At 38.2% G+C, this 26254-nt stretch overlaps 3 protein-coding genes across 4 annotated transcripts; 2 read left to right on the top strand and 1 right to left on the bottom strand.

Moving 5' to 3' along the window:
* Positions 1 to 8833: 8833 nt before the first annotated feature.
* LOC104452216 (leucine-rich repeat-containing protein 1) lies at positions 8834 to 16519 on the top strand. 2 transcript variants are annotated; one of them, XR_005552222.1, is made up of 6 exons: positions 8834 to 9616; positions 10313 to 11441; positions 12609 to 12887; positions 12995 to 14512; positions 15758 to 15831; positions 16239 to 16519. XR_005552222.1 is itself a non-coding variant. In XM_039315709.1 (5 exons), exons 2-5 carry the CDS (start codon positions 11310 to 11312, stop codon positions 15761 to 15763), a joined length of 1935 nt encoding a protein of 644 aa, XP_039171643.1. In that variant the 5' UTR covers positions 8834 to 9616; positions 10313 to 11309; the 3' UTR covers positions 15764 to 16217. The 2 variants fall into 2 exon arrangements, 1 of the variants encoding a protein (XP_039171643.1); XM_039315709.1 differs by lacking the exon at positions 16239 to 16519 and having other exon boundaries at positions 15758 to 16217.
* On the top strand, positions 9132 to 10901 carry LOC120294525 (TMV resistance protein N-like). Its single transcript, XM_039314659.1, has 2 exons — positions 9132 to 9616; positions 10313 to 10901. The coding sequence occupies exons 1-2, from the start codon at positions 9132 to 9134 to the stop codon at positions 10899 to 10901; spliced, it is 1074 nt and encodes a 357-aa protein (XP_039170593.1).
* Positions 16520 to 17027: 508 nt separating the features above from the next.
* On the bottom strand, positions 17028 to 26013 carry LOC104450576 (PX domain-containing protein EREX). The gene is given in 11 exon segments (XM_010065181.3): positions 17028 to 17538; positions 17894 to 18112; positions 18362 to 18604; positions 18687 to 18851; positions 19399 to 19675; positions 19678 to 20143; positions 20251 to 20359; positions 20708 to 20794; positions 20962 to 21060; positions 23842 to 23952; positions 25502 to 26013. Coding segments are annotated over 11 exon segments (2355 nt in total). The 5' UTR covers positions 25814 to 26013; the 3' UTR covers positions 17028 to 17271.
* Positions 26014 to 26254: the final 241 nt, after the last annotated feature.

Raw genomic sequence — 26254 nt, 5'->3', positions numbered from 1 at the left:
GGGAGATAGCGTCCCGTTCAACTCCAACTATGTCCGCCAACATATTCACATCTACCACATAGACCGTCGCAGAGTCGGAGCGAAAGTCTCAAGTTGAAGCAAATTCAACTTCTCTTTAGGTTCAAGTTGATGGAATCCGAAGTCAAAATCGACACTTCTAGGGTTGATTACCCCTCTTTTCAACAGACATCGTAATACACTTTTTCTTGATCCTTGGATTTAAACAAATCCATCCGATTTCCTTTCGCCTTTGCCGCCACACCCATTCTAGGTTCAAATTCAAGGAACATTTTGTCATCATCATTCGCGTCAATCGATTTTGTCTGGCATACGAGGATCTCTTGGAATGTTCGCAAGAGCTTCCTCTCGCTTTTCCTTTTTGGGGCAATTCCCATTCCTCCATTTTCTTCAGAAAAGATACTCATTCCCATAATTTTTGTCCTTAAGGAAGTCATCTATGTAGTTCAATGGAGTACTGTGCTTTCAATGCACAATAAAGTTTATACAAAAAGGAAGGCTTTTGAACTCTTACGGGTCGGCATCCTCGATTATCTCTTCTTCCAGTTATGACTTTCACTTTGTGGGGCAGGAGATGCTGAATGACGTGGAGGAGAGCGAATCGGACTTTGTCGCTGACCAGATAAGTCTTCTTCCTCAGTGAGATCGAAATGAGTCGGTCCCTTCTTCATTCTTTGTGGTCCCCTGTTCGCGATTCTTGATGATTTCCTTGAAGACGACATCTTTCTTTGTCTATTGGAGGATTCCTTCACTTGCTTTCCCAAGAAAAATGACCACTTTCTCGACGATGAACAAAGAGTAGAAACAAGATAGAGAGAAGAGTGCTTTTTAGGGTTTTGAAGATTTGGGGAAAAAGCAGTATATATAACTTAGTTTTTGAAAAGGGAAGTTCAATCGGTGCAATGGAAAGTGAACGATTACTTCTTTTCAAAATCTATAACGCCAAAATTATTAAACAAAAGATCGTACCTTTTCGACTAAATGACAATTAGTACCTTTTAGAAGAAATACAACTTACGTCTTTATCCACGAATGTCTCGAGTCTCGGGACTTAGAGTCTAAGAGATCGAGTCTTTAGAGTTGGTGAGTCTCTAGACTTTAACTTCTTCAAGCTTCAAAATGTTGAGTCTTGAGCGGATAAAGTCAAACCGATTCTTCTCCAAAGGCTTTGTGAATATGTCTCGCTAGTTGACTTTTTGAATCAACAAATTGGATCGAGATTTCTCCATTTTGAATATGATCTCTAATAAAGTGATGTCGAATCTCAATATGCTTTGCTCTTGAATGAAGGATTGGATTTTTGGTGAGATTTATAGCACGGTGTTGTCACATCCGATTTCGTGCATGAGTCTTCAATGCCAAAGTCTTGTAGCTGTTGTTTTATCCATAGAATTTGCGAATGTACTGACTTCCAAGAGCTACATACTCGCTTCGTTGTTGAAAGAGCTACGGTGCTTTGTTTCCTCGAAAACCAAGACACCGTTCGTTTCCAAGTAGTTGACAAGTTCCGAAAGTGCTCTTTCTATCGATTCGCAACCGGCCGATCCGCATCCGAGTATCCTAGAAGATTAAAGTCTCCCTTCTTTGGATACCAAAGACCGATGCTTGAAGATGAAGCAACGTATTTGATAATTCGTTTCACCCACCGAGATGTGATTCTCTAGGATCCGATTGAAACCTAGCACGATACAAACACCGAACAAAATATCGAGTCTAGAAGGTAAGATAAAGAAGTGAACCGATCATGCTTCGTACAGCTTTTGATCTATTTTCTTCCCTTCTTCATCCTTGTCTATCTTCCGAGAACATGACATTGGTATGTCGATCTTTTTGCATTTTTCCAATCCAAACCTTTTGACAAGATCATTCGCATATTTTTCTTGATGGATGAAAGTTCCTTCCTTCATTTGTTTCACTTGGAGTCCAAGAAAGAATGTTAATTCTCCCATCATACTCATTTCAAATTCATCCCGCATAGACTTAGAAAATTTCTTGCAAAGACTTTCATTAGAAGATCCAAAAATAATGTCATCAACATATATTTGAACAAGTAAAAGTTTTTGTTTTCCTTTTTGATAAACAAAGTAGTATCTACTTTACCTTTGACAAAACCATTTTGTAATAAAAACTTACTTAATCTGTCGTACCAAGCTCGAGGTGCTTGCTTTAGACCATACAGAGCCTTTTTCAGTCTGAAGACTGAGTCTGGCTTCTTTGGGTCTTCAAATCCGAGGCGGTTGTTCCACATAAACTTCCTCATGGATAAATCCATTTAGGAAAGCACTTTTGACGTCCATTTGGAATAACCTGAAATTTTTGTAACAAGCAAACGCAAGTAATAGACGAATAGCTTCTAACCTTGCAACGGGTGCGTAAGTCTCGTCATAGTCTATTCCTTCTTCTTGCGTATACCCTTTGGCCACGAGCCTTGCTTTGTTTCGTACGACTTTTCCTTTTCGTTCATTTTGTTCCCGAATACCCATTTGGTTCCAATAATTTTTACCTTTTGGTTTAGATGTCAATTCCCGGACATCATTGATGTTGAACTGTCTAAGCTCTTCTTGCATAGCTTCGATCCAGCTTTCATCGATAAAGCTTCTTCTATGCTTTTTGGTTCAATTTCGTAGATGAGAGCCACAAAGACTAGATTCTTCATGCCTTTTTGATCCAGTGCGGATTCCTTCATTAAGTTCGCCAATAATAAGATCTTTGGGATGACCGGATTTGTGTTTCCGGTTACCGGGTTGATGATCTCTTTCTTTATTTGATTCTCCATGATCGTCTTGATGATGGACTTCCAGAATCCGAGATGCTTCTTGAGATGTAGACATTTGAAGATCTAGAGCGGATTCGCCTCATCGTGCCGAGTCCGGGCTGGATTCATCTTGACCGAGTCTTGGAATTTGACATTCATTGATTCTTCCACAGACTGGCTTTTTTTTTTGTAGACTCGTAGGCTTTGCTTGATGTAGAATATCCAAGGAAGATGCCTTCATCCGATCTTTCTTCAAACTTACCAACTCGATCATTTGCATTTTTCAAAATAAAGCATTTGCAACCGAACACATGAAAGTATGAAACAATAGGCTTCTTACCTTTGAACAATTCATAGGGGTTTTATCAAGAATAGGTCTTAAAAGACTCTATTTATAATATAGCAAGCAGTTGAAACGAAATTTTCAGCCCAAAATCGTGAAGAAATTTTACTTTCAATTAAAAGTGTTCTAGCCATTTCTTGAAGAGATCTATTCTTTCTTTCCACAACTCCATTTTGCTCGGAGTATACGGAGAGGAGAACATGTGATTAACACCAGATTTATCACAGAATCTCGTAAAATCTTGATTTTCAAATTCACTTCCATGATCTGTTCTTATACTAGAAATAGCACATCCTTTTTCATTTTGAACCTTTTTAGCAAACTTTTCAAAGTACGAAAAGGTTTCGATTTGTTTGCTAGAAAATATACCTGTGTAAAACGAGAGTAATCATCTACAATTACTAGACAATATTTCTTACCTCCAATGCTCGGGTTCTTGTTGGTCCGAAGAGATCCATATGAAGCAAATATTACATGATTAGTAGATACATGATTTATTTGTTTAAATGAATTTCTTACCCGCTTTCCCAGAATGCATGGAGTACATAAGTCGACTTTTGGTATGGCGGTTTAGGTAGACCTCTAACAAGCTGCTTTGAAGAGATTTTGGCTAATTGCTTCTTGTTGATATGGCCAAGCTTTCTATGCCATAGAATTGCTTCATCTTGAATTGAAATTAAGCATTGTTCTTCATTTGGCTTTACATCAAGGAGGTAGATGTTTCCATGCCTTCGACCCATGAAAGACTCGAGTCGAATCTTTGCTAATTCCGAACAAATGCCTTCTTGAAAGAAGATCTTGTAACCCGATATCACACAATTGGCTAATCTTTGAGTAGATTGTAGTTGAGTCCTTCCACTAGAGAGACATTGCTTATTGTGAGATTTCCAATTTTCGCAATTCCGAATCCCACAATACTTCCTTTGCTATTTCCTCCGAATGAAACTTTTCCACCATTCACTTTAATAAGCTTTATGAAACACTCGAGTCTCCTGTCATGTGTCTTGAGCATCCGCCATTGTCAAGATACCACTTTACCTTCTTTTGACAGAGACTCGCATTCAAAAAAAAGAGTCTCAAGCTTTCTTTGGTACCCAAATTTTCTTGGGTCCTTTCATGTTAGTAGGATAAGCATTATTAGGCCATACTCTCTTCACAAACTTCCAAACCATAGGACACTCTTTTTCAAAATGATCCCCGATTGTTACACTTAGAACACCTTAAAGCATTTCGACCTACGGGCTTTACAAAAACTCTTTTGAAATGATTTTTATAAGCCTCTTTCGATGGTCTTTTCTTAATTCTTTCTTTTACTTTCGGAAAATCAATCAAAGGGATTGTTTCTTCATCATACCTAGACCCGACTTATTAAAGTAAGGTCTTTGGATTGAAAGAACTTTTTCAAGTTTTTCGGACCCTATTGAAAATTTCTTTGAAATATTTGATAAATCAGTTTTAAGAAAGCATTTTCTTTTGAAAGATTGTCTTCACTCTCTTTAAGAGTAGAAACATTCAAGTCTAAATTTTTTACCTTTTCTTCTAAAATGATTTCCTTTTGTTTTAAAACTGAGTTTTCCTTTTTAAGTTCGGAAATCCTTTTAAGAGAAGTCTTAAGACTAAAACATAACTCATTAATATATTTAGAGACTTTGACAGGGATTTTATAATTGCTTACCTCAAATTCACTGCTCGAGTCTACGATCCAGTCCGAGTCGATTGCGCCATTAGACACGAGGTTGGCATATTCCTCATCACTCTCTTCACACTCGTATCGCTCCGAGGTTTCGGCTTTAAGAGCTTTTCGAAATTTCTCAGCTTTTCCTCTTTTCTTTTTTCGAAGAGGACGGTTGGTCGATGTGTCCCTTCTTTTTACATTCGAAGCAAACTACTTCTTTGTTTGGTTCCTCATCATCAAGCAGACTTGGTCCGCCTGTCTCCGAGAACTTTGTTTCTTTGGGATAAACCTTCGCCTTTTCTATTCAGTTTTCTGAATCTTCTTATCATGAGGGCGAGCTCCTCATCATTCATATCATCTTCGAATCTGCATCATCGAATCATCATTTGATTTCAGTGCAATAGATTTCTTACCTCTTGGATCTTCGTCTTCATTAATTCGTTCCACTTCGTAAGATCAAGAGTTCCAATCGCCCGTCTACGATAATGGCATGATTCTTTGCGTCTCTCTTATTGAAGTCTTTATATGATTCCAATCCTTGGAGAGTCCACGTAGAAGCTTGTTCACCTTCATGGGATCAGAAATTTTTGTCCTTGGTTCTCAAGACCATTGACAATATCGTAAAACGACTAAACATGTCGGTTATAGATTCTCCTGGTTTCATTTTGAAGGATTCATATTGACCAAGAAGAATGTTAATTCTGGTCTCCTTCACTCGATCTGTTCCTTCATAAGTGATATGTAACCTGTCCCGTGACTTCTTTTCTGTGACACAAGAAGATATTCTCATTATATTCAGTTGGTGACAAAGCACAATATAAAGAATAAATTGCTTTAGCATCAAGTGCTTGTCTCTTGTTTATTTCTTCTTGAGACATTCCGCTGGTTTCAACGGTTTCTTTTCCTCTTTCGGTGTTTGATGCAGCAGCAATAGTGATTCCTTTTTCCACTACGTCCCATTCCGGAGGATCCTTTGATCGTAGGAAAGCTTTCATCTTGTTCTTCCAGGATGTTGTAATCCTTTCCATCGAAGTAGGGAGGTCTGGTATTGCTTTGCCCCTCCATCAGCCCCGGTGCTAGCATACTAGCCATGGATCTTTTACTCAAGTAAAACACTTCAAACAAAGTAAGAACACGAGGCTCGATACCAATTGAGATAGCTAGTACGAGTACCTAGAGGGGGTGAATAGGTATACACAAAAATTTCTCGATGTTTGCACGATACTTAAACAATTAGAGACTTTGCAACAGTTGAAAATTCAATCGCAAGACCGAGTAAGGGAAAGAGAGAATTGAACACTCGCTTTATAGTGGTTCGAGCTTGATTCAAGCCTACGTCCACTCTTACGCACCGACACCGATTGGCTGGATTCCACTATGATCAAAGAGATGTTACGGTGTTGATCTTCCTTGATTTCTAGGTGTAGATGATCTACCACACTTGCTCAAGGCGTCACCAAGTATAAACACTCTCGGTATACAATTTCGCTCGCCTCAACTAACAATCAAAGGATCTTCGGACTGGGAATTTTTCTATCGATCACACACTTAAAACAACTAGAACGTCTTCCTTTTATACTCCTTCATGCCATCATAGCCGTTGGCACTTACCAAAGGAATTCCTCCAATCTACCCGTTGGACGGAATCAATCAAGAAGATCATCCGAGCTATATAAGGAATCGATGATAGCCCATCAATCTGTTCGCCCATACAATCGGGATCTCGGTTTCCAAGAATAGAATAATCCAAGATTATTTCGTCGACCATCGGATCTTCAATCGTTCTTAGATAAGATATAAAGAATCCGAAATGATTATCCAACCAAAGAATCTATCCCGAGAGGATAGGATCAAATCCTCAATCATAAACCTCGACTTTGGATTTCCTTCAACACTGGATTAGAAAGACATCGGTGAGAATAACTTTGAGTCTTGAGTCTTGAGTCTTGAGTCTTGAGTCTTGAGATAACAAAGTCTTGAGACTATAAAATCTTGAGAATTTAACTATCGATATCCAGACTTGGGTGATAGAAATGTTTTGTCGACTTCAAAATATTCTGGAAAGATTTCTCCAACACCATTGCATATGAGTAAACCTTTCTTTCTCGATTAAAGTTGCTTGCTGCATGTTTTCTTTGCAATTATATCTCGTGGTTTCAAGTTCCACTTCCGAGATCTTTGACCTTCAAAACACAGTCTTCATATATTTAGTTGCATCATTCAAAACACAGTCTTCAACATAGGAAGTATTTCCAATGGCCTACATGTCCATTCATGACTTTGTAGCGAACTAAAATAGGCAATTTTCTGAAATGGTTTTAGCCTTTTAAGCCAGTCACTTGAGATAAAGCCTCTTATGATAAATGTCGACATAGGAAGTATTTCCAATGGTCCTGTCACTACCTCCAATGGGAAGAATTACCAAAAAGTCATCAACCTATTACAATATTGTCAAATTAATCACAAATCTTTTATTTTATCATTTGAGTCCAAAATTTTTCGATTTGTGTCAATTTAGTCTATCCAACTAATTTTGGCCAGCAAGTGTCAACACGGCACAATTAGCACAAATGTGAACAATGTTTAGTAATATTTTAATTTTTTTCAATTTTTTATTTGTTTTTTTTTTTTTTTGCTTTGTGAAGCTCAACCTCACCCAACAACGACAAGGCTTGCCCTCGCCATGGCTGGGCAAGGGCCTCAACAATGGCCTACAAGGTCAACATCGCCGGCCACAAAATAAAGGGAAGGAAGAAAAAGGAGAAAGAAAAAAATTAAAAATTTTAAAATATTAAAATATTATTAAAAATTATCTACATTAACGTCAGCCGGTCAAAATTGAACAAATGGACTGAATTTGTGCAAATACAAAAGATTTAGGACTTGATTGACAAAAAAAAAATGATTTAGGACTTGATCGGTACAATTACAATTGGTTAAAATTCTTTTAATTATTTTCTCGGTCCAGTGCGGTGGTTGTTTGGTCTGTTGGAGCTTATGCCGAGAATTCAAACAACTCTTCGTTCAGGACAATAGTAGTTAAGCATTGCATTGAGCTAAGCAGCATGGTGCGGTGATGAAAACCTCGCTTTACTCATGTTTTCAATCGACAACCTTTCGGGCGTTGTTGATACGAGGCTCCTGCTCTTAATTTTGGCCCCAATTGCCTTGGTCGGAAATAGGGTTTGAAGAGGAGGGGAAGTAGCTAAATTTGTCCGAATTAGGATTTGGATTTGGGGTAAACTCATATCGCGACCTTGTTTTGGGCATTTAAGTGCTAACGAGGCACACCGATCTAAAGAATGTTAATTGCCATGTTGAATTTCTAACATCCCAAATCGGCGATGGCATGTAAATAATTTCTTTTTAACCAAAACAGTATTAGAGTGATCACTTGAAAAGTTTTGGCAATGAAATGAGCTTTAGAAACTTATAACAATTTTAATGATCCTTTCCTCATTTTAAACTCGGGAGAATGATACAATAGATCCCATCGTCCTTGAATTTTTAATATTTTCAATACGATCCCTGAATTATATTTAAATATTCAATATAATCATTTTGTTTGCTCGAGACAAAGCAAACATTAGTTGATGATGTAGAACACTAAGTTGGATTTTTAAAAATGATGAGCTACAATTTTATCTATCTACTTTAAAAAAGGAAAAAGATGAGGTGTTAACATGTTTATCATTATTTGATGACTGAGTTTGATTGTTATATCTTTATTTAAGATGAATATCTTAATTGGAGAATTCATATGTTAACTTTTTTCATCATCTATCATTCAAACATAACGAATTAAAAGTCGCATCAACATGCTCCATTTAGTTGAATTAATTACAATATAACATTAAATATTTTTATATAATTTTAGAATTACATAGAACACTTGCTAATATTTCAGAACTAATGTTCAAACTGATGTTCAGATACTATTTATGTTAATTTCCTTTCGAATTACTGATCAACACAGATAAACCCCGGATCAGAGCTGCTTCGTCCAATCCTCTCCACGTACACCAGGACAGCGAACACACCGCTGGAGCTGATAAAGTTGGGCCCCGCCACTCCGGAAGACTTTCATTGGCTTGACTCGTCCAAGTCGTCGCTCTTCATTTTCCCTTTCTGTGCCGAGACAAAAGTGGACACATCCGCGAAATTACAGGCGAAAGCGCATTGCCATTCTCCTGCCTCCGGCGATTCGCTATTTCCTCTCGAGGAATCCCAGATCAGATTCAGAAAGAAGACTTTACATCTCGCTCAGATCACATCCGGTCAAGATTTTGAGCTCCTAAAGGAGGATGGAGAGAAAGTGGGACTCACCTGGCCCATCGACGATGTCTGCCTCTGTCGATGACGGTGATTCGTCCTCGGGGGCTGAATTCGAGGTGTTCTTGAGTTTCAGAGGCCCCGACACCCGCCTCACCTTCACCGATTCCCTCTATCACACCCTAGTTAAAGCTGGGATTCGTGTTTTCAGAGACAACGAAGAGATCCGACAGGGCGAAAAGATTGGAGACAAGCTTTTGCATGCCATCAAATCCTCCAAAATATACGTGCCCATCTTCTCTAAGAACTACGCATCCAGCAGGTGGTGTCTTCGTGAGCTCACCCAAATGGTGGATTGCTGGAGCAAAGCGAAAGATAAAATGATCCTACCTATTTTCTTTGATGTGGATCCCGAGGATGTGAAGCTCGAAACTAAATTGTACCTCGATGCTCTGGGGGAGCACGAGGAGAAGTTCGACCACGAGGTTCCGCAGTGGAAGAAGGCTCTGACCGAGGTCGCAAAAATGAGAGGATCGGACTTGAAGAACAAAGGGTAAGAGCGTGGGTTGGAAATCCGCTTGCTTTTCTGTTTTCTGGGCAATTAAAAGAATAATTATATAAATTCAGCGGAGAAGTACATTTTGGATTAAGATGATAAGACGTACTCATGATGTTTTCCTTTGTGTAATATTATACTGCTTACTCCTCAAAAAAAATATGCTAGGCTGCCTCTTTTTCCAGAAAATTTTTTCACTCTTTCACTCGATGTAGGATCGAAAAGATTGAAAGAGAAGGAATGAGAAATCAAAGAGATAAGTTAGTTACTTTTTCTAATGGGATGAAGAGAAAGGAGGAGAAGAAAATTTTCCTAACTAATCCCTTCGGATCCTTTCATAGTTTTTTCTTCTTCGTTTGGCTGATCTCTACAAAAGTGAGATGATATTAAGGAGTAGAGTTTTCTCTTCTTCTTTTTTCTCTTTTACTTACTACTACCCAGCACTGTATATTTGTTACTCCCTTTTTTTTCCCCTTTTCTCCCTGTAATTATTTTCTTCCTTTCCCAAACCACTCATCCAAACATAGTGTCATATCATAAGTCAAGATTTCATTTTACTTAAGAAAGCGATCTTCTTGTTGGTAAAATCTCGCCCAATGGGAAATCTGACTAGCTTTTATGTCTACTATATTTCTCAATTGGAGAGTTTATCCGCATCTGTTTCATGCTAAAATTCTTATGTCAATATGGCAGCTATGGTGAAATCATCAACGATACCATGGACGAGATTATGACCAAGCTAATGAAAAGAAGGATAATTCTACCCGAATATTTAGTCGGGATTCATGATCGAGTGGAAGCTATAATGGACTTGTTAAACAAAGGTTCTCGTGATACCCGTTACCTAGTCATCCATGGAATGGGCGGTATCGGTAAGACAACTCTCGTAAGTGCCATCTTTAATCGAATCTCCAATCAATTTGAAGGCTATAGCTTCCTCTCGGATGTTCGCGAATCTGCACAGCGTGGTAGAATTATTGACTTGCAAAAGCAGTTGTTGTCAGAAATTCTCCAAGGCCGATCTCCAGAGATCCACAATTCCATTGATGTAGGGATTAACATAATTAGAGAAAGGTTTCGTCATAAGAAAGTCCTGCTTGTTATTGATGACGTGGATAAATGGGATCAACTCTCTAAACTAGCGGGAAAGAGCGATTGGTTCGGTCCAGGGAGCAAAATCATCATTACAACGAGGACATCAACTTTTTGCCAATCAAAGAGGAGGAGGAGGAAGAGGGTAGTTTCCAAGCACATTCTAAAGAATTTGAAATCTATGACATGAAAGAAATGGATTCTTCTCATGCTCTTGAGCTTTTTAGTCGACATGCCTTAGGGATGGATTTCCCACCACCTCAGTATGAAGATATCTCACGCAAAATTACCTACAAAACAGGTGGACTTCCATTAGCTCTTGAGGTTATTGGTTCCTCACTTTTCGGCAAAAACAAAACAATATGGAAAGACACATTGAAGAAATTACATTCGATGCCCAAGCAGGAAGTCTTCGTTAAATTAAAGATTAGTTATGACATGTTAGATGATGCTCAAAGAGAGATCTTTCTTGACATTGCATGTTACTTCATTGGAAAAGACAGACTCTGCCCATTCTATATGTGGAAAGCTTCTGGCTATTTCCCAAAGACCGATCTACTTGTCCTTACTCGTATGTCTTTGATAAAGATAGAGGAAGATGATACGCTATGGATGCATGACCAACTTAGAGATCTTGGAAGAGAAATTATTCGACTTGAAGAGTGATCCTGGAAAGCGTAGCAGGTTGTGGATGCCCGACAATGCCTTGAATGTGGTTCAGCGGAAACAGGTAAGCTATAGTCACCTTTGCTATTTTCATTGGGAAAAAATCAACATGCATTTACCACGGTGGTGTAATTAAATTCTTGCAATTAAATTTTTTTGTTCAAATTTTCTTCTGGCAAAGAAAAATTAAAGGGTTTCTATAAGACTTCGTTGACGGTAATATCATCGCATATTATATCTAAAAAGTGTTTCGTAGATTATACTCACGACGTGAAAGTAACTAGCAGCAAACACTTCAAGGAATACGTTTGAATACGAAAAATGTTGAGCAAAGTATATGAAAACAGATCCAGATTGCAACTTCCTAGGCCATCAAAGTTCTTCACGGCTGACTTTGTTTATTTTATGCTAAGTTGGCAATCATTAGCACTGTTCAATGAGACATCATCTGCGCCACTCAGTTGAAATTTGGTAATTTTTTTTTTGGCCGAAAATATTTGGTAATTGATTTAGTGATTAATTGTGGCGTGCAATTGTCTTTGTATTGTCCGGTAGACCCTTCCTATAAAATGTGGATTTGGTAATTGACGGTCCATCTCTAACATTTCCAACTATATATGGGAGACTTGCTTGACTCTTTCTCTACTGTTACGGAAGAAATCTTTCTAAACATTGATCCTTCATTCCGTGGAATCCAGAAGTACTCCTAAAAGTCCATGTCTCGTGATAAAACTCGCAGCAAACCTACTAATGAGGCGCCTTTAGGTAACCCGGGTTACCACACGCTCTAGACCAAGCAGGTTTCCATCCATAGAGCCGCAATTGTCTTAAGAAAGTTAGAAATTGTTCTGATAATTTTTTTTCTTAATTGTAAAACCATTGCAGGTTTTTTATTTTCGTAATAATTAAATATGTAGGCAGTATTTTCTATGAAAGGGTTCTACACATAATACTAACATTATTCTATTATAATCTTGCGGCAGAAATTCTCTCAAATTTGATGGATTATAAGTATTATTATGCTTTATACAATATAAGAACTTTTCTCCATTGTATGAATAAGTCAGATTAACGGGGGATTATATCCTCTCTTTTTTCACAATTTTCTGGATTTAGATGTGTACGAAACAATAATGTATGTTTCATTATTGAACATAATCAAGCTCCTCAGATCTATAATACCATGGTTGTCATCTACTTCACTGTCCACTTATGCTTTTCCTATCATCAGGCATCAAACAAAACCGTAGCCCTCAAACTAACAGGACTCTCCAAAGTACCGAATATCACGAGTGAAGAATTTTCAAAGCTACCCAACTTAAGATTCATGGATTTAGACGGTGGGAACTTGATAGGGGACTTTAAGAATCTTCTCTCCAAATTAACATGGTTCTCTTGGAGAAATTGCCCCTCGAAATTAGAAGCAAAGAACTTATGTCTTGAGAAACTAGTCGTGCTCAAGCTTTCAACAACTGTCTTCGGAGATTGGATGGGATGGGAGCAATACATGGTACAACATTACAGCAAGCGGTTTACTTTATTTGGCATTTGTCGCTCTAACCAAACTTACTCATTTACCTTTCTTGACTTGTCTGATCATTGGTTTGTTATTTTTAGGTGAGCAATAACTTGAAAGTTATACACATCACTTCTCAAACTATACTGGAAAGGACTCCTGACCTCTCGAAATGCAAGAATTTGAAAAGATTGGTTCTTCAATGTTTTTCAGCCATGCCAGTGATTGATGGCTCTCTCTCTAAACTGGAGCACCTAAAGCACTTGGAAATCAAAGGTTCATCTTTGCCAAAAAGCAAAAAATGCAGCTCCTTACCTTCCACATTTGGTGGTCTAAGATCCCTATCAAAACTAGACTTAGAAGGTATGAATGTTGAAGAAATTCATCATTCCATTGGGGAGATGATGCATTTGAAGTATTTGTCTTTCGGTAATTGTTTGCTTAGAAAAGTTCCAGACTCCATTGGAAAATTGAAACTATTGGTTGAATTGGACTTGCGTGAAACGGAAATCACAGAATTGCCTCATTGTATTGGAGATCTTAAAAAGTTGACAAAGTTGAGGCTTCGTGGGACTTTGATAAAAAAGCTACCGAACTCAATAGGAGGGCTAGAGTCCTTAATTGAGCTAAATTTGTCGAATTTGGATATCGTAGAATTACCTACTAGTATCGGTAATCTCAAAAATTTGGAGAGTTTAGATCTAAAAGGGAGTGCAATAAGAGAGCTACCGGAGACCATAGGGATGTTGGAGAATCTTAAGAAATTGGATGCCTCAATGTGTGGAAATCTGGAGGGGGAAATTCCAAATGAAATTGGGGCTCTATCCTTTTTAAGGAGGCTATGTCTAAGGAAGAGCAAGATTAGGAGGCTGCCAATATCTATGAATCGGCTTTCCCATCTCCAACAACTCGATTTATATGAGTGTGATAAACTTGAACAAATTTCAAATCTCCCCATGAGTTTGGAAGATTTATATTTCCCATCTCATTTATTGTGGACAGCCATTGACCTCTCATACCTAACTAATTTAGTCAAACTTTTTATAAGCAAAGGCACTCCTCAACTGTCAGAATTTGGTGATGGGGCTCCAAATACAAAGTGGATCAAGCGATTATCAACACTGAAACATTTGGTGCTTTACATGAAAGATGTCACATCTTGTCTTATCGATTTGGCTACTCTTTCTCGGCTTCGAAGTCTTGTAGTGACTTGGATTGACCACCGATCATCGATAGTGTTTCCGTCCAATCTTAGTGGATTACATCTATACGATCTCAGGTCACCGGAGGTGAAATTAGACTATGTGCTTGGACAGCAGTTGGAGAAACTTCGTACTTTGGAAGTGAACTCCAGTGAATTGCTTGAGAGGCTATTGGGTTTTCCGATATTAAAGGGGCTCAAGGGATTGAGTGTGGCTGATTGCCCAAGGCTAAAGGAGATTCAAGGCGTGGAGAAATTGGAATCGCTAGAGTCTATACAAATTGCGAGTTGCAAATCCCTAAAAAGGTTCTCTGGCCTATCAGAATTAAAGAAGCTGCGGCTATTAAACTTGATTGGTTGTCCATCGCTAGATTTGCCTGATCTACCTCTTCAGACACGTGTCAATGATTGGAGAAAGGTAAAATTTCCTTTAGTTTCTTCTTCTACTATTTTTTCTTTTTCTTTTTCCTCCCAAGCAATTTTCAGTTTGTTCCTCTTAGAAATAATACACGCCATGCATGCATGTTCACCTTAAGTCTTAAAATAATTAAAGCAGCAATCGCTAATTGCAATTCGTAATTCGTGATTAATGTTTACGTTATTGGGGGTATTATATTGATGTTCATAACTGAATTGATGACTATAGAAATACCAGTTGAATGGAATGATGGTTATTCACATTCTTTATTTAAAATAAAAATAAAAATCATAGACCGACTTCATGTTTGCTATAGACAAAATGGGTAACAGAAGGCCGAATTTTCTTGAAAAGTGAAGACCATCTGAGTGCTCTTGGAGGACTTGATTGCACGGATAAAAGTACGAGCATATCGAAAATCGTGTGCTTGTGTGATCATAGGGTTCTTTTGTCTTTTTTAGCATTACGGAGATGTGTGTTATACCATCAGTTGCTATGGAAGCGCATTTGATAGTATGACAGTTTACGTGACAGTTTACTATCGCCTTTCTTACAGATTGGACTGAGTTCTATGCTTATAATGTGAAGTTAAGATTGCAAGCTGATAAAATTACTATGATCAGAATCAATCTATCCACAATTTTAAATGATTTCATCTTAGAAAGTTTGATACGAGGTTATCACTTGGATAAGAAATGCTCTTCTATGACAACAAGAGTCAATCCTTGTTCTTTGGATAGCGAATATAGAGTACTAATACTTTTTTCACTAGTGTTACAAAACAAGATTTCCAGTTAAAAGGTTTGGATATTCTTCTATTTCATCAGTCCTAGAGATCTGATCGAAAAGTGTATTTCGTCATATACGATTTCCTACGGCGTTTGAGATCATTTTTTTCCCTTATAAAATTCACTTTTTTGACATGCTTCGAGCAATTTTTTTGAGCTTGACCCGTTGACCCCAACATCATTTCGTTGAAGAATAAATGTCTTTCGCTACTAACATCTTTCACCGTGTGAAGCTCGAAATTCTGGCCCGGCCTGAAACATAATAACAAAATTGACTAAACTGGCCATTTCGGGCGGTAATTTCAATAGGAAAGTCAAGGCAGTAGGGATTAGGAAAGGAACGCGCTTTGCCAAGTGACTACTCCCTGCAGCAGCCAGCATCAGCATATGCTCACTTACTCTTCTGTATCTTGGCAGCGTGGTTGCATGACTTCTCATGGATATGCTCATTGTGCAGGAGTAGCATGGCAGTGGTTCGTATCAAACAGAAGTACGAGATGTTCCGTCCGCACTTGGGACACCACGGAGGAGGTGAACATAAACAAGTCGCGTCCTGGTTTTGATCCTGTCGGACTCTATATGATTTATATATACGGATTCCACCATATGCATGCTTGAAATAGATTAACTGCAATAATTAGGTGATAATGTTATGTAATCGCCATAAATATAGAGCGAAAACCTGCGCAAAGTTTGAGGTCCGCTCTCTTGGTTCACAATGTTGATCTGTTGCTGTTCTTTTCGATTCCTCTTCATTCTTATCTGTGCAAAGAAGATATTGTGGAATACAGAAAAGCACTCAAATTCGAAACGGGTCTCGTAATTTGGAGGTCATGAGGCATCAAGAAAAATGAAACACCGTTGATTAATGTGAGCTGCTTCTGCATGAACTTGTCGAGTACGTATGTATATATGACCTGGAGAATTCTATTTTGCAGCTCCTGCGCAGGATTATCGCAGTTCAGGGTACCCAGCCAGGACAGGGGTCCATTGGCCATCTTAATTGGCATAGTACTCTTTTTTATGCTCTTTGTGAGGACTAGCGAAAATGTTATTTTGAAGTCATGTTTGTGCATGTGATTGTTATAGATTCTTCTCTTGAATTTCTACGAAAGGAAAACAATTCTTCTCTTCAATGGCAAAATAATGCCGTCATTGCACAGGACATTGATATGACTTAAGAGGTATAAGCGAGTCGATATTATTCGAGAAGTACGAGAGAGAGAGCAACACAATCGTCTTCTCTATTTTTTCTTTAAAATGTCAACAGAGGCGATATTTTCGCATTTAGATGTGCATCTTCATCCATAAGCTTGCACTGGAATTGGCAATTCTGGCATTTTCTAAAGGCTTCTATTGCTCAAGTCGGATATAAGCTTCGGGATGATCCAATGAGAGGTGTAATCAAGAGATCAAAACTCAGGACAAAAGAGTCGCAAAGACAACAATAAGGGAAGATATTGAGCATATGGAGCTTAAAGACTCGATATAGACCAGAGGGCTCTTGTTTTCAATTGCCCTTTTGAAGACCTAAAAAGAACCATGGTCCATATCCTAGATTCTCAGTGATGTCATTCTAAGGTTCCTTATTCCAGCAAAAGAAAATAATCATGCACTTTAGGGATTTCTATACCAAAAGGAAATTATAAAGTTAAAATCAATTAACAAAAGTTCATTTCCTATGTATCATATACCATCTTAGAAGTATGTACATCCAAAACTACCAATTCTTGAATTGTGGAGCGTTGCTATTTGATATGAGCAAACCGTTCTAATTCTGGAGGAAATGTTAATCAAAGAATAAATTTCGAAAGGGAAGAGATACAGTGCGAATTATGATCACCTTACGCGAGAAAGGGAACCATCCTGCAGCAGAGGCAATCTCATTTATTGCCAGCACAAATGTACAAGCAGCTGCTGCTAATTCTACTAGGATAAATGACCCACCATCAATAGTCACCATAATTCCCATCATCTCTCTAAAAATTTGCTTAAAACTGTTTTTCGCAAAGGGACTTCTTCATCTTCTTCATCCTTTTCTTCGGCTTGGACATACATATTTAAAGCACAACGGATTACTGAATTCGCTTGCTTCCTCAATGTCGCATTGTCAATGAACATGTCCGTCAGCATCTTCCTCAATTCATCATCACTGGTCCTCCCATTGCCATCATTAGCATTCCGAGTCTCATCCATTTTTACAACGGCATTTTCTACATCTTGAGCAAGGAGTTGGGCCTGATAATGCACACAGGTCAGCATGATAACTGCCAGGTAACTGATGCAGACAAGACCACATAATGCAGAAAAACTTCAAGTACTTGACATCCTTGACTTCATGAATTAGAGAACGCCCATCCAATTCACAACATAAGTTAAACAGCGCTCCAATGATTATATAAGGTTCAGGTTTTATTAAATTGGAGAAAGATGAATTACAAGAGGTGATACAAGGGATGGCATATTTGAATCTATAACAAGAAGAAGAGGCCTATATGGGGGAGCTGAGGCCAATTTGTAAAGATATCAAAAATTAAGATTGAAATAGAATATAGGCAAATAAGAAGTTAAAATTCTGATATGCAAACGATACCTCTGCAAGAAGAAGGCCAATTCGATTGTCAGAGGTCGTCAGTAGATCTATTGCATCAGACGGTGAAGAGGTATCCACAATCAACATATCTTCTTCTTCACTAAGGAAATTAACGCTACATTCTTGAAGCCGATTTCTTAGAATTTCACATTCATGCAGCAGCTTTGAATTAGCAGCACTTGCAGACTCTGCCCTCTGTTTTTCTTTCTGTAGAGTTCGCTGAACAAGACAAATTCAACAGTAAGTTAAGGCTCAGAGAGCAGCCTTGAGACTCCAAAACTCAATCAAAAGGTGATTACTGCAGTAGACTTAAACTAAATTGCCAGTTTTTCAGACTTCAAAAATGGATCATGGGTGTAATATATAGAACAGGAACTGCTTGTGATGGTGCATCACTTGTTCGTGCACGTAAAGATATTCTCAATTTATGGAGAAAAAAAAATTATTACGTAAAAAAGGGCGGATTACCTCTACTTCTATTTTCTCTTTCATGAGGCGGCCAAGCTCCTGCTTTAATTCTGACTGAGAACTACGAAGAGATTTAACCTCTTTAACAAGAAGCTTCACATCAGCTTTTGATTTTGCTTCCAACTCCTCATTACGTTTGTGCAGTTTACTGAGGTGTTCTCTAGCAACATCCAACTCATTAAGCAACAAGTCTCTCTCTTGAATCACCAGTACTTTTGCTGATTCAACACGAGCCTTTTCTTCCTGAGAATTTTACAACATTTGAAAATGCCTATTGATACAGGCAATAAAATAGAAGTCACAGAAAATAGATAGTGATAGGAACCTGTTCGGCCTTCAAGTTCATTTCCACCTCCAAACATTTGCTACGAAGCTCCTCCATGTCCCATTGCATTTGAGTAAACCTTTCTTTCTCAATTAAAGTTGCTTGCTGCACGTTTTCTCTGCAATTATATCTCGTGGTTTCAAGTTCCACTTCCAGATCCTTGACCTTCAAGACAGAGTCTTCATATATTTAGTTGCATCATCCAAAACAATGACGTGTGAATAAACACAAGAACATAGAAGCATTCAGAAAAGTCGACGTGCAACTAGGTAATAACAGCCTCTTAACCATGTGATGGTGTCTCAGGATGGGGATATTGCAAACAGAATAATCCATAACAGATTGAGTGTCCATATAAAAGCTCAACAACATAAAAAATATAACAGATTGGAATACTGCAAGCTTTCAAGGGCTAAACATGTAATGTATTCATCAAATAGATCGTTAGCACCTCTCAACCATTGAGTCGAATGCAGCGGAAACTATCAATATGACTACAGGCATATATTCAAACTAAAGAAAGAAGTTCGGAGTGACCAGCTGAGCAAAGAAAAACCAATAATTTACTGCATACAAGCTAAAATTTTAATGACACGAATCAGCACTATTATCTCAAAAGACAAAATGGTGGAGAGGCAGCAACCATTTCTCTTGACTGGAGATGATGAGCAGACAAAAGACTCAACAAATTTTCCAAGAGGCCAGAACGTACCTTTGTTGTTAAGAATTGTCTCACAGCAGTCTCTTGATTCAATCTGGCGATGAGATCTTCCATGTCGGTCTTTGCTGTCGATAACCTTTGTTGCACAGTTGTAAGAACTCTGTTCAACTTATGCCGCTCTTCTGATGGAAGAGCGACAGCTAAGTCCCTTGGAAACTGTAACCTTGCGATGGTAGAATTTTGCATTTCAGGAAATTCAGGATTGCACATAGTATTGTTTGCAGTGGGATTAAATGCAACTCCTTCACTCGCTTTTCCGGAGCTTAAGTCGCTACCAACACTTTCTGATGATATTCTTCGAGCATGAACCATGTGACTTTCTGTTTCAGAAGGAAAGTCCTTGTCATACTGATCTTTACGATGGCAACATTATCATAAGGAACCCCTCTGCCACTCAAAATGCTGTTAACACCTCTATTGCGAACTTTAAGCCAGGAAAATCTTTCTATATTGTCCAAGATGAACTTTCTATTAAAAAGTCCATACTTCAAATTTGCATCCGCATGGGTAAACTCATGTTCAGAGTTGTCAATGCCAAGATCAGCAGAATCACTATGCCCAACTCTTGGTGATCCCAGTTCAGATATCTCATAGGATGAATCATTGCCCTGATCTGACAATACAGATGGACTTACAACACTATTGAAAACATCAGCTACAGGTTGTGGATAGAGTGGAGCCGCATCAGTGGCAATCGAATTTGCATCTGAGCTCTGCACATGTACCTCATCAAAATCTGCAAAATATAGGAAAACATTGCCCTTATATATATTTCATGCAACAATCCTGGTTCAAGTGAAGAGAAATTACAAACTGATGAGGATTTATCAAACAAGCACCTACATGACCTCACAGCAGCTTCAAGCTCAAGAAAGTTTGCTACCACAGCAGATCGTGATATATCAATATCAGATAAGAGTTTATCCATCCAATCCTCCAGAGAACACCTTCTCTGCAGTGAACTAAATGTTTGAGCACATTACTATAACCATTCATGAGAATGAATCCATTATTAAGAAAATAGTAGCAAACAGAGAGATTTATTTAACAGTAGATCTTGGAACAATAAAGAAATAAGCCCTTAATGTGAAGAATGTAAAGTTTGAGCATATTGCTATATCAGGAATAAACACCAAAAGAAAATATAAAAGATCAGTGAAAAAAAAACTCTTAATCTGCCTAAAATACAAGTATCTACTTGATTGCGAAACTGCATAGTAAATATAAAAGGCGTGTCAAAAATGAATGCTAGGCCGTGCCACAGAGAGAGAGAAAGTGCGGGAGGGGGGGAAGAGCATACCTCATCCAAAAGTATCCTGCTTTTCAATCTCAGAATTTTCTTTGGAGGAGCTGGAGGCAGCATTTTTACTGGAAAATCCTCTTTCAGCTGCAAAAACATGTAGAAAGGTATCCAGTTACTGGAATAGTTTAATTTAATGATTAACCATCTAACTATGCAAGAGGATCTAGAAGCTTATGAGCATAATGCATTCATATATTTGTAAATGCCCATCTAGAGTAACTTTGCAATCATGAGGCAAACAGACAACTCACCTCCTTTGAAAGCTTCAAAAAATCACGAAATCTTCGCAATATTCCTCGTGTTATTGTGATCCCTTCTGGCGATTGTATGCCAACTTGAACCCTGTAAAACTGTTCTAAATGAATGTTAAAACAGAAAATGACTTTGAGATACTATACTTTAAGTATCGGTGGCGAATTGCTGTAACTAGATATTGTTATGAGCATATTCATCTTCCAGAATACAAACTAGTCATCCAATCCCGTCATGGACAGCAGAGAATAACAAAGAAAAAGAAAATAACAGATCACCAGCATGAAATACAAAGTGACAGAGTGATATCACCATCAAGATCAATAATATACACACTCAAGACCAAAAATTAACGCGAGAACTACTACATTGAGATCAGCACCATGCAGTGAAAAAAAAAAAGGCCATGATCTAACAAACAAGTGGCAATGGTACTATTCCTATATAGAAATGTCTATGGTTTTAATTCAGCTCTTAGTCCTCTTTGCCAATCGCAATTAATGGAAAACACACATGCTTTCCCTACTAGGGCATAGAAATTTATATAAAAAGCTTCTTTTTGACACTCCTGAAGCCTGAAAGTAGAAAGAAACATGAAGTAGAGGCAGAGCTCTGGGAATGAGAAGATGCCATTCCATCCTCTTCTTCTTCAGTCGGTATAGAGACTACTCTTATGTCCACTTCACTAATCGCTACAAAATATTGTTCTCCATTGGGTCTTTATTCTTCTTTTTTCTTTGCATATTTTTTTCTTCATACCTCTGTGATAGTTGGAACCAACATTTTCCTTTGTTCAAAACAACATGACATTGCTGTACAATCACCATAGCACGGCTTAATCTGCCCAACATTTCACCGCGCTTGAGCACTCCACAATACCACACTGTATCTTTATTTTGCTTTCCTTTCTCTCTTTGGGTTTGCTTTCTCTGTACAATAGTTTACTCTCCTTTTATATCTCACTCTTTATAATTTGTTTTGGCAAGAATTGCATGGACAATGGACTAAGATATGAAGCACTTGACCTTGATAGGAGGGTTCCAAGATTTATTCATTCTTCTTAAACTTGATATGCATGGGAGTGTAAACAAAGTTCAAAATGCACTTTATTTAATAGGTAGTTACAATTAACAGTTTTTGCCTAAATATGTTTAAAACTGTACGAACAATCCATGATCATCCCTTGAAGATCTCAAAACAACCCAGCTTAGGGTCCCAATCCTGCAACATTGATTTCATGTAAGAAACAGAAAAGGGACTAGCTGAGCCATGTATCCGAAGTTAAGAATCTAAAATCATGTTGATGTTCATAAAAGTATTTAGCAGAAATTACAAAAATCGTCCCCACACTATTTACCTAATTCAGTTTTGATTGTTATACTATATTTCATTATAATTTAGTCCCCCAACTGATCTTCGCGAAATTGAATGACAAAATTAAATTTTCTATCAAAATGTGGACAATGTATGCTAAGTTGCAGCGCCTACATGTACAAGTTTCTAAAAGAATTACACTTTCTGTCCACTTGCTTTAAGAAATGTTCAACTCTAGTCCTTATACTTTGTTTTAGTTACAAAAATAGTCCTCATATTATTTTTCAACAAAAACTTAATTTCTTTCACAGCATCTCAATCCAAAATCTTATCGAAATGTTGAATTAAAACCAAGTATTAATTTGTAACTCATCTACAAGTTTGCCCAATCTAATTGAATGACTAAATGAAACACCAGACTAATTGAAACATCATATGCAAGTCTTTACAATCAATGTGATGTGGAGTTGCTAATCATACTATAATTTGAAGTTTTCTTATAAACTTTCCAAAATATGTTAGCTATAATATAGTGAGTTAAAGCTATGGTTAAATTTTTTTAAGAATGATCCTTTTTTCCCCAAAAAAAAAAAAGGTCCTAGAATACTTCTATATGGATCTCCACCCAAAATGTGGATATTAAATTATTGCATACGATTGAATTAATCTTAATAGGGCTATCGATCAAATTATGCACTCAAGCGTAGGAATCACCAATTAATAGTTTGTTTTAAATTGACATTTCCATAAGATTTCTGATAATAATGTGTTGAAGAAATTAATTTTTTTTGAAAAATAATTCAAAAAGTAGTTTTAAAACTAAAATAAAGTACAAGGACTAGAATGGAGCATTCTTAAAAGTACGCAGACCAAAAGTGTAACTTGGCCTAATCCATTTATGTAGGCGCCATATGTCAATATGTCAATGCTAACTCGGATAACCCGTTTACATCTAGACAGAAGTTGAATTTTGTCCTTGAGTTGTCACTAGAGACAAGTTGGGGGACTACATGCATCAGAAATATAGTACAAAGACCAAAAACAATTTCATATAAGAGTATGAGGATGAATTATATAATTTCCCCAAAAATAAAATAAGGGGCAATTTCCTATCAGCTACTTGAATATATTCTAATCCACCAATATTGAATGCAATACCGATCACTCTATCTGATAAGTACACAAAATATTAAATAACCATAAGGTTAAGAAGAGGCTATTTAACAATTTAAAAAGAGAGAGAATTAAGTTTGAATCGACCCTAATAAAATAAGTATGATTATCACAAAACAAATGCTCTCAGTTAAGTATTTAACATGTGGCCCATGCTTTGAATGTGCCACTCGACTGTTTTCCACAAAACGAGACACATCTAGAGTCTGACATTTGAAACATCACATATAGTATATTTATGTGTGTAAAAATGCATGCAATTTTAGTACCTATGCCAGAATATTTCATTTCCCAACAGGTGCTCTACCTCTGATGCTCAAATATTACATGTACTCATACTGTAGCATAAAGAAAAATATTACATTAATTGACAAAAAGGAAACATTAAGTACCACTATGGGGTCTGAACCTATAGATTCAGACAGGAGAATCCAAGAAGGAATTGTGATGCAGTAGCTCCATCCGGTGCGTGGATCATGAGGCCAAACAGTACTCCGCCCATCCTGCCATCAGAGACAAGAATCAAAACTCGAAATTATGAAATTTTAATAGGATGGGCAGAAAACCATACTGGTCGGACTCTATTATGGATTTCTGACCACATTCTCCATAGGGCCCTCTATAAAGTATCTGAATATGGAATGACCTCAAGGATAATTGGTGTTGTTGCACAAAGCCTAGATGACTTTCTATATTTGTAGATAATGCCTGGATGACATGGCAGCGCAATTCTGGGCTTATCCAGTAATATGTGTAACGTAAATGATGAGAAGCAAAAGACACTTCCCTGAAGTCACCAACTTTAGGGGGAAAAGGAGCATGCAAACTTAATACTACATTATAACAAACTTGACATGCCTCTTTTCGCTGGCAATGGTTAGACCTCTATAACCTTTAGCCACGCGCCACATAGTCTTTCTTTCTTTCTTCTTTTTTTTTTTTTTTTTGCCAGAAGGCCCACGCAGTTAAGAAGCAGCAAGAACAGAGAATGTTCCACATTTTCCCCAATTGCTCACATCAATTCTACAGAAACCAGAATGACAGAGCATACTTCATTCAAAAGTTGTGAGTTTTAACAAGATCTAATGCATTTCCAGTCTCTTGTTGTTTTAACACTGATGCTGTTTGAGACAAAAGAAAAGCGGGGTCCTCTTCATCATTCTCAGAGCTACAGATATTACTTAAACAAATAGATGAGTTTCTCACATGCAATTGCCAGATAGGAAAAGATTTCTGCACTCAACTATTTTTTCATCGCTCTACATTCTGTAAACCTCTATTGTTTAAATGAAGCTATAGTGTTTCATTGGTGGAGCATCAAAAGGAAATTTGAATTTCCTTTTGATGGAACATTTGAACATCTTCATTCAGATATACATTCACTAAACAAAAATTTCTAGTTTGTGTTCTGGCACTGGGTGGGATATCAACCAAGTATATATATCAACACAACAAAAATCATGCAATAGAAAATGTTTACTCTCGCCAGCCAAGTTATAAAAGAAGCACTCTGCTTAAGGCCTCCCTCATATAAAACGATTCGACGTATAGGAAACACATAGCCACCACAATAAATTAAAAAAGAAACTCAGCAACAAGATAGGTAGATCGAAACAATCAACATATGCAAGATTTCAAAGACATGCGCATTGCATCACTCCATGCACCGTAATATGTAAAAGCATTCTGAAAGTCTCACTAAATTATCGATCGACATCGCATTTAACACACGCAGCAGATGCCTTCAATTATGGAGGATCAAAATCAGGAAGGCGAAACCGTCAATTCCTCATTGATCACTAAATCTATATAATGCAATCCAATTAACCGACTCTATTCAACTAGGCAAGCCTAAAACCTTCCGAGGAATTGAGAGTGAGAAAGGTTCATTGACCACACACGCCATAAGATGATAAAAACACGCGAAACGAATTGAGCTTATTGACGTTTCCACGCAACGTGAGTTCCCGAATTTGCAGGAAAAAAGAGGATCGCGATAAAGCAATGAAATTGGGATCGCGGATCGAACGAAGGGACCGAAAAAAGGAATACCCAATTGCGAGGAGGAGGGCTCCAGTCCATCCCCAGAGGCAGCGGCGATTTGCCATCGTGACGGTGACTCGGGGGTCGGCAGCGGCGGCGGCGGCGGCGGTGGCGGTGGCGGAACTGGAGGCGTCGGCGTGGCGTTGGCGTTGGCGTGGCGTAAGCGCGGGCGTGGGCGCGGGCGTGGGCAATCGCGGAACTCGACGACGTCGAGGGGGTGGGAGAGGTCGGAGGCGAATCGAAGCGTTGAGAGAGGGCGTCGAAGCCCGGATCGGAGAAGCCGAAGTCGAACAGGGAGAAGTCGTTCGCGTACAGACTCATCTCCGATTCGATGAGGAGGTTCGGCGGCGGCGGCGGCGGAGGCGGAGGCGGCGGATGAGCTACGGCGCGTGGGCCCCACCCGCGCAGAGGAGACGGGATTTTCTGAGGCTTTAGACTTGTAGGCCCGCTTGGTTTCGGATCAGAAGAGGTTCAGGGGGAAAGAAAAGCGACGCGTTCCTTTGCCTTCCTCCCCATCCTTGAATCCTTCCCCGTGCTCCTGGATTTTCTTTTTCTAGTTTTTATTTATTTTGGGGAAATAAAAAAATAATAATGATAATAAAAATACGCCAATTATCATAAAAATTTGTTGCCTAAGTCGTCTAGTCGATAGCACACCGAGAATATCCAATTATGTAATTAATCTACTTTGATTTGGGTTTTTTTTGTTAGGCGAGTGCGAATATGATGTCTACAAAATAGGAATAGGTGTGGTCACAAGAG

Source organism: Eucalyptus grandis, chromosome 6 (genome assembly GCF_016545825.1).
Source record: "Eucalyptus grandis isolate ANBG69807.140 chromosome 6, ASM1654582v1, whole genome shotgun sequence".
Classification (NCBI taxonomy): domain Eukaryota; kingdom Viridiplantae; phylum Streptophyta; class Magnoliopsida; order Myrtales; family Myrtaceae; genus Eucalyptus; species Eucalyptus grandis.
Note: the sequence above shows the minus strand (reverse complement) of the source record. Positions and strands in the feature narration are given on the sequence as shown.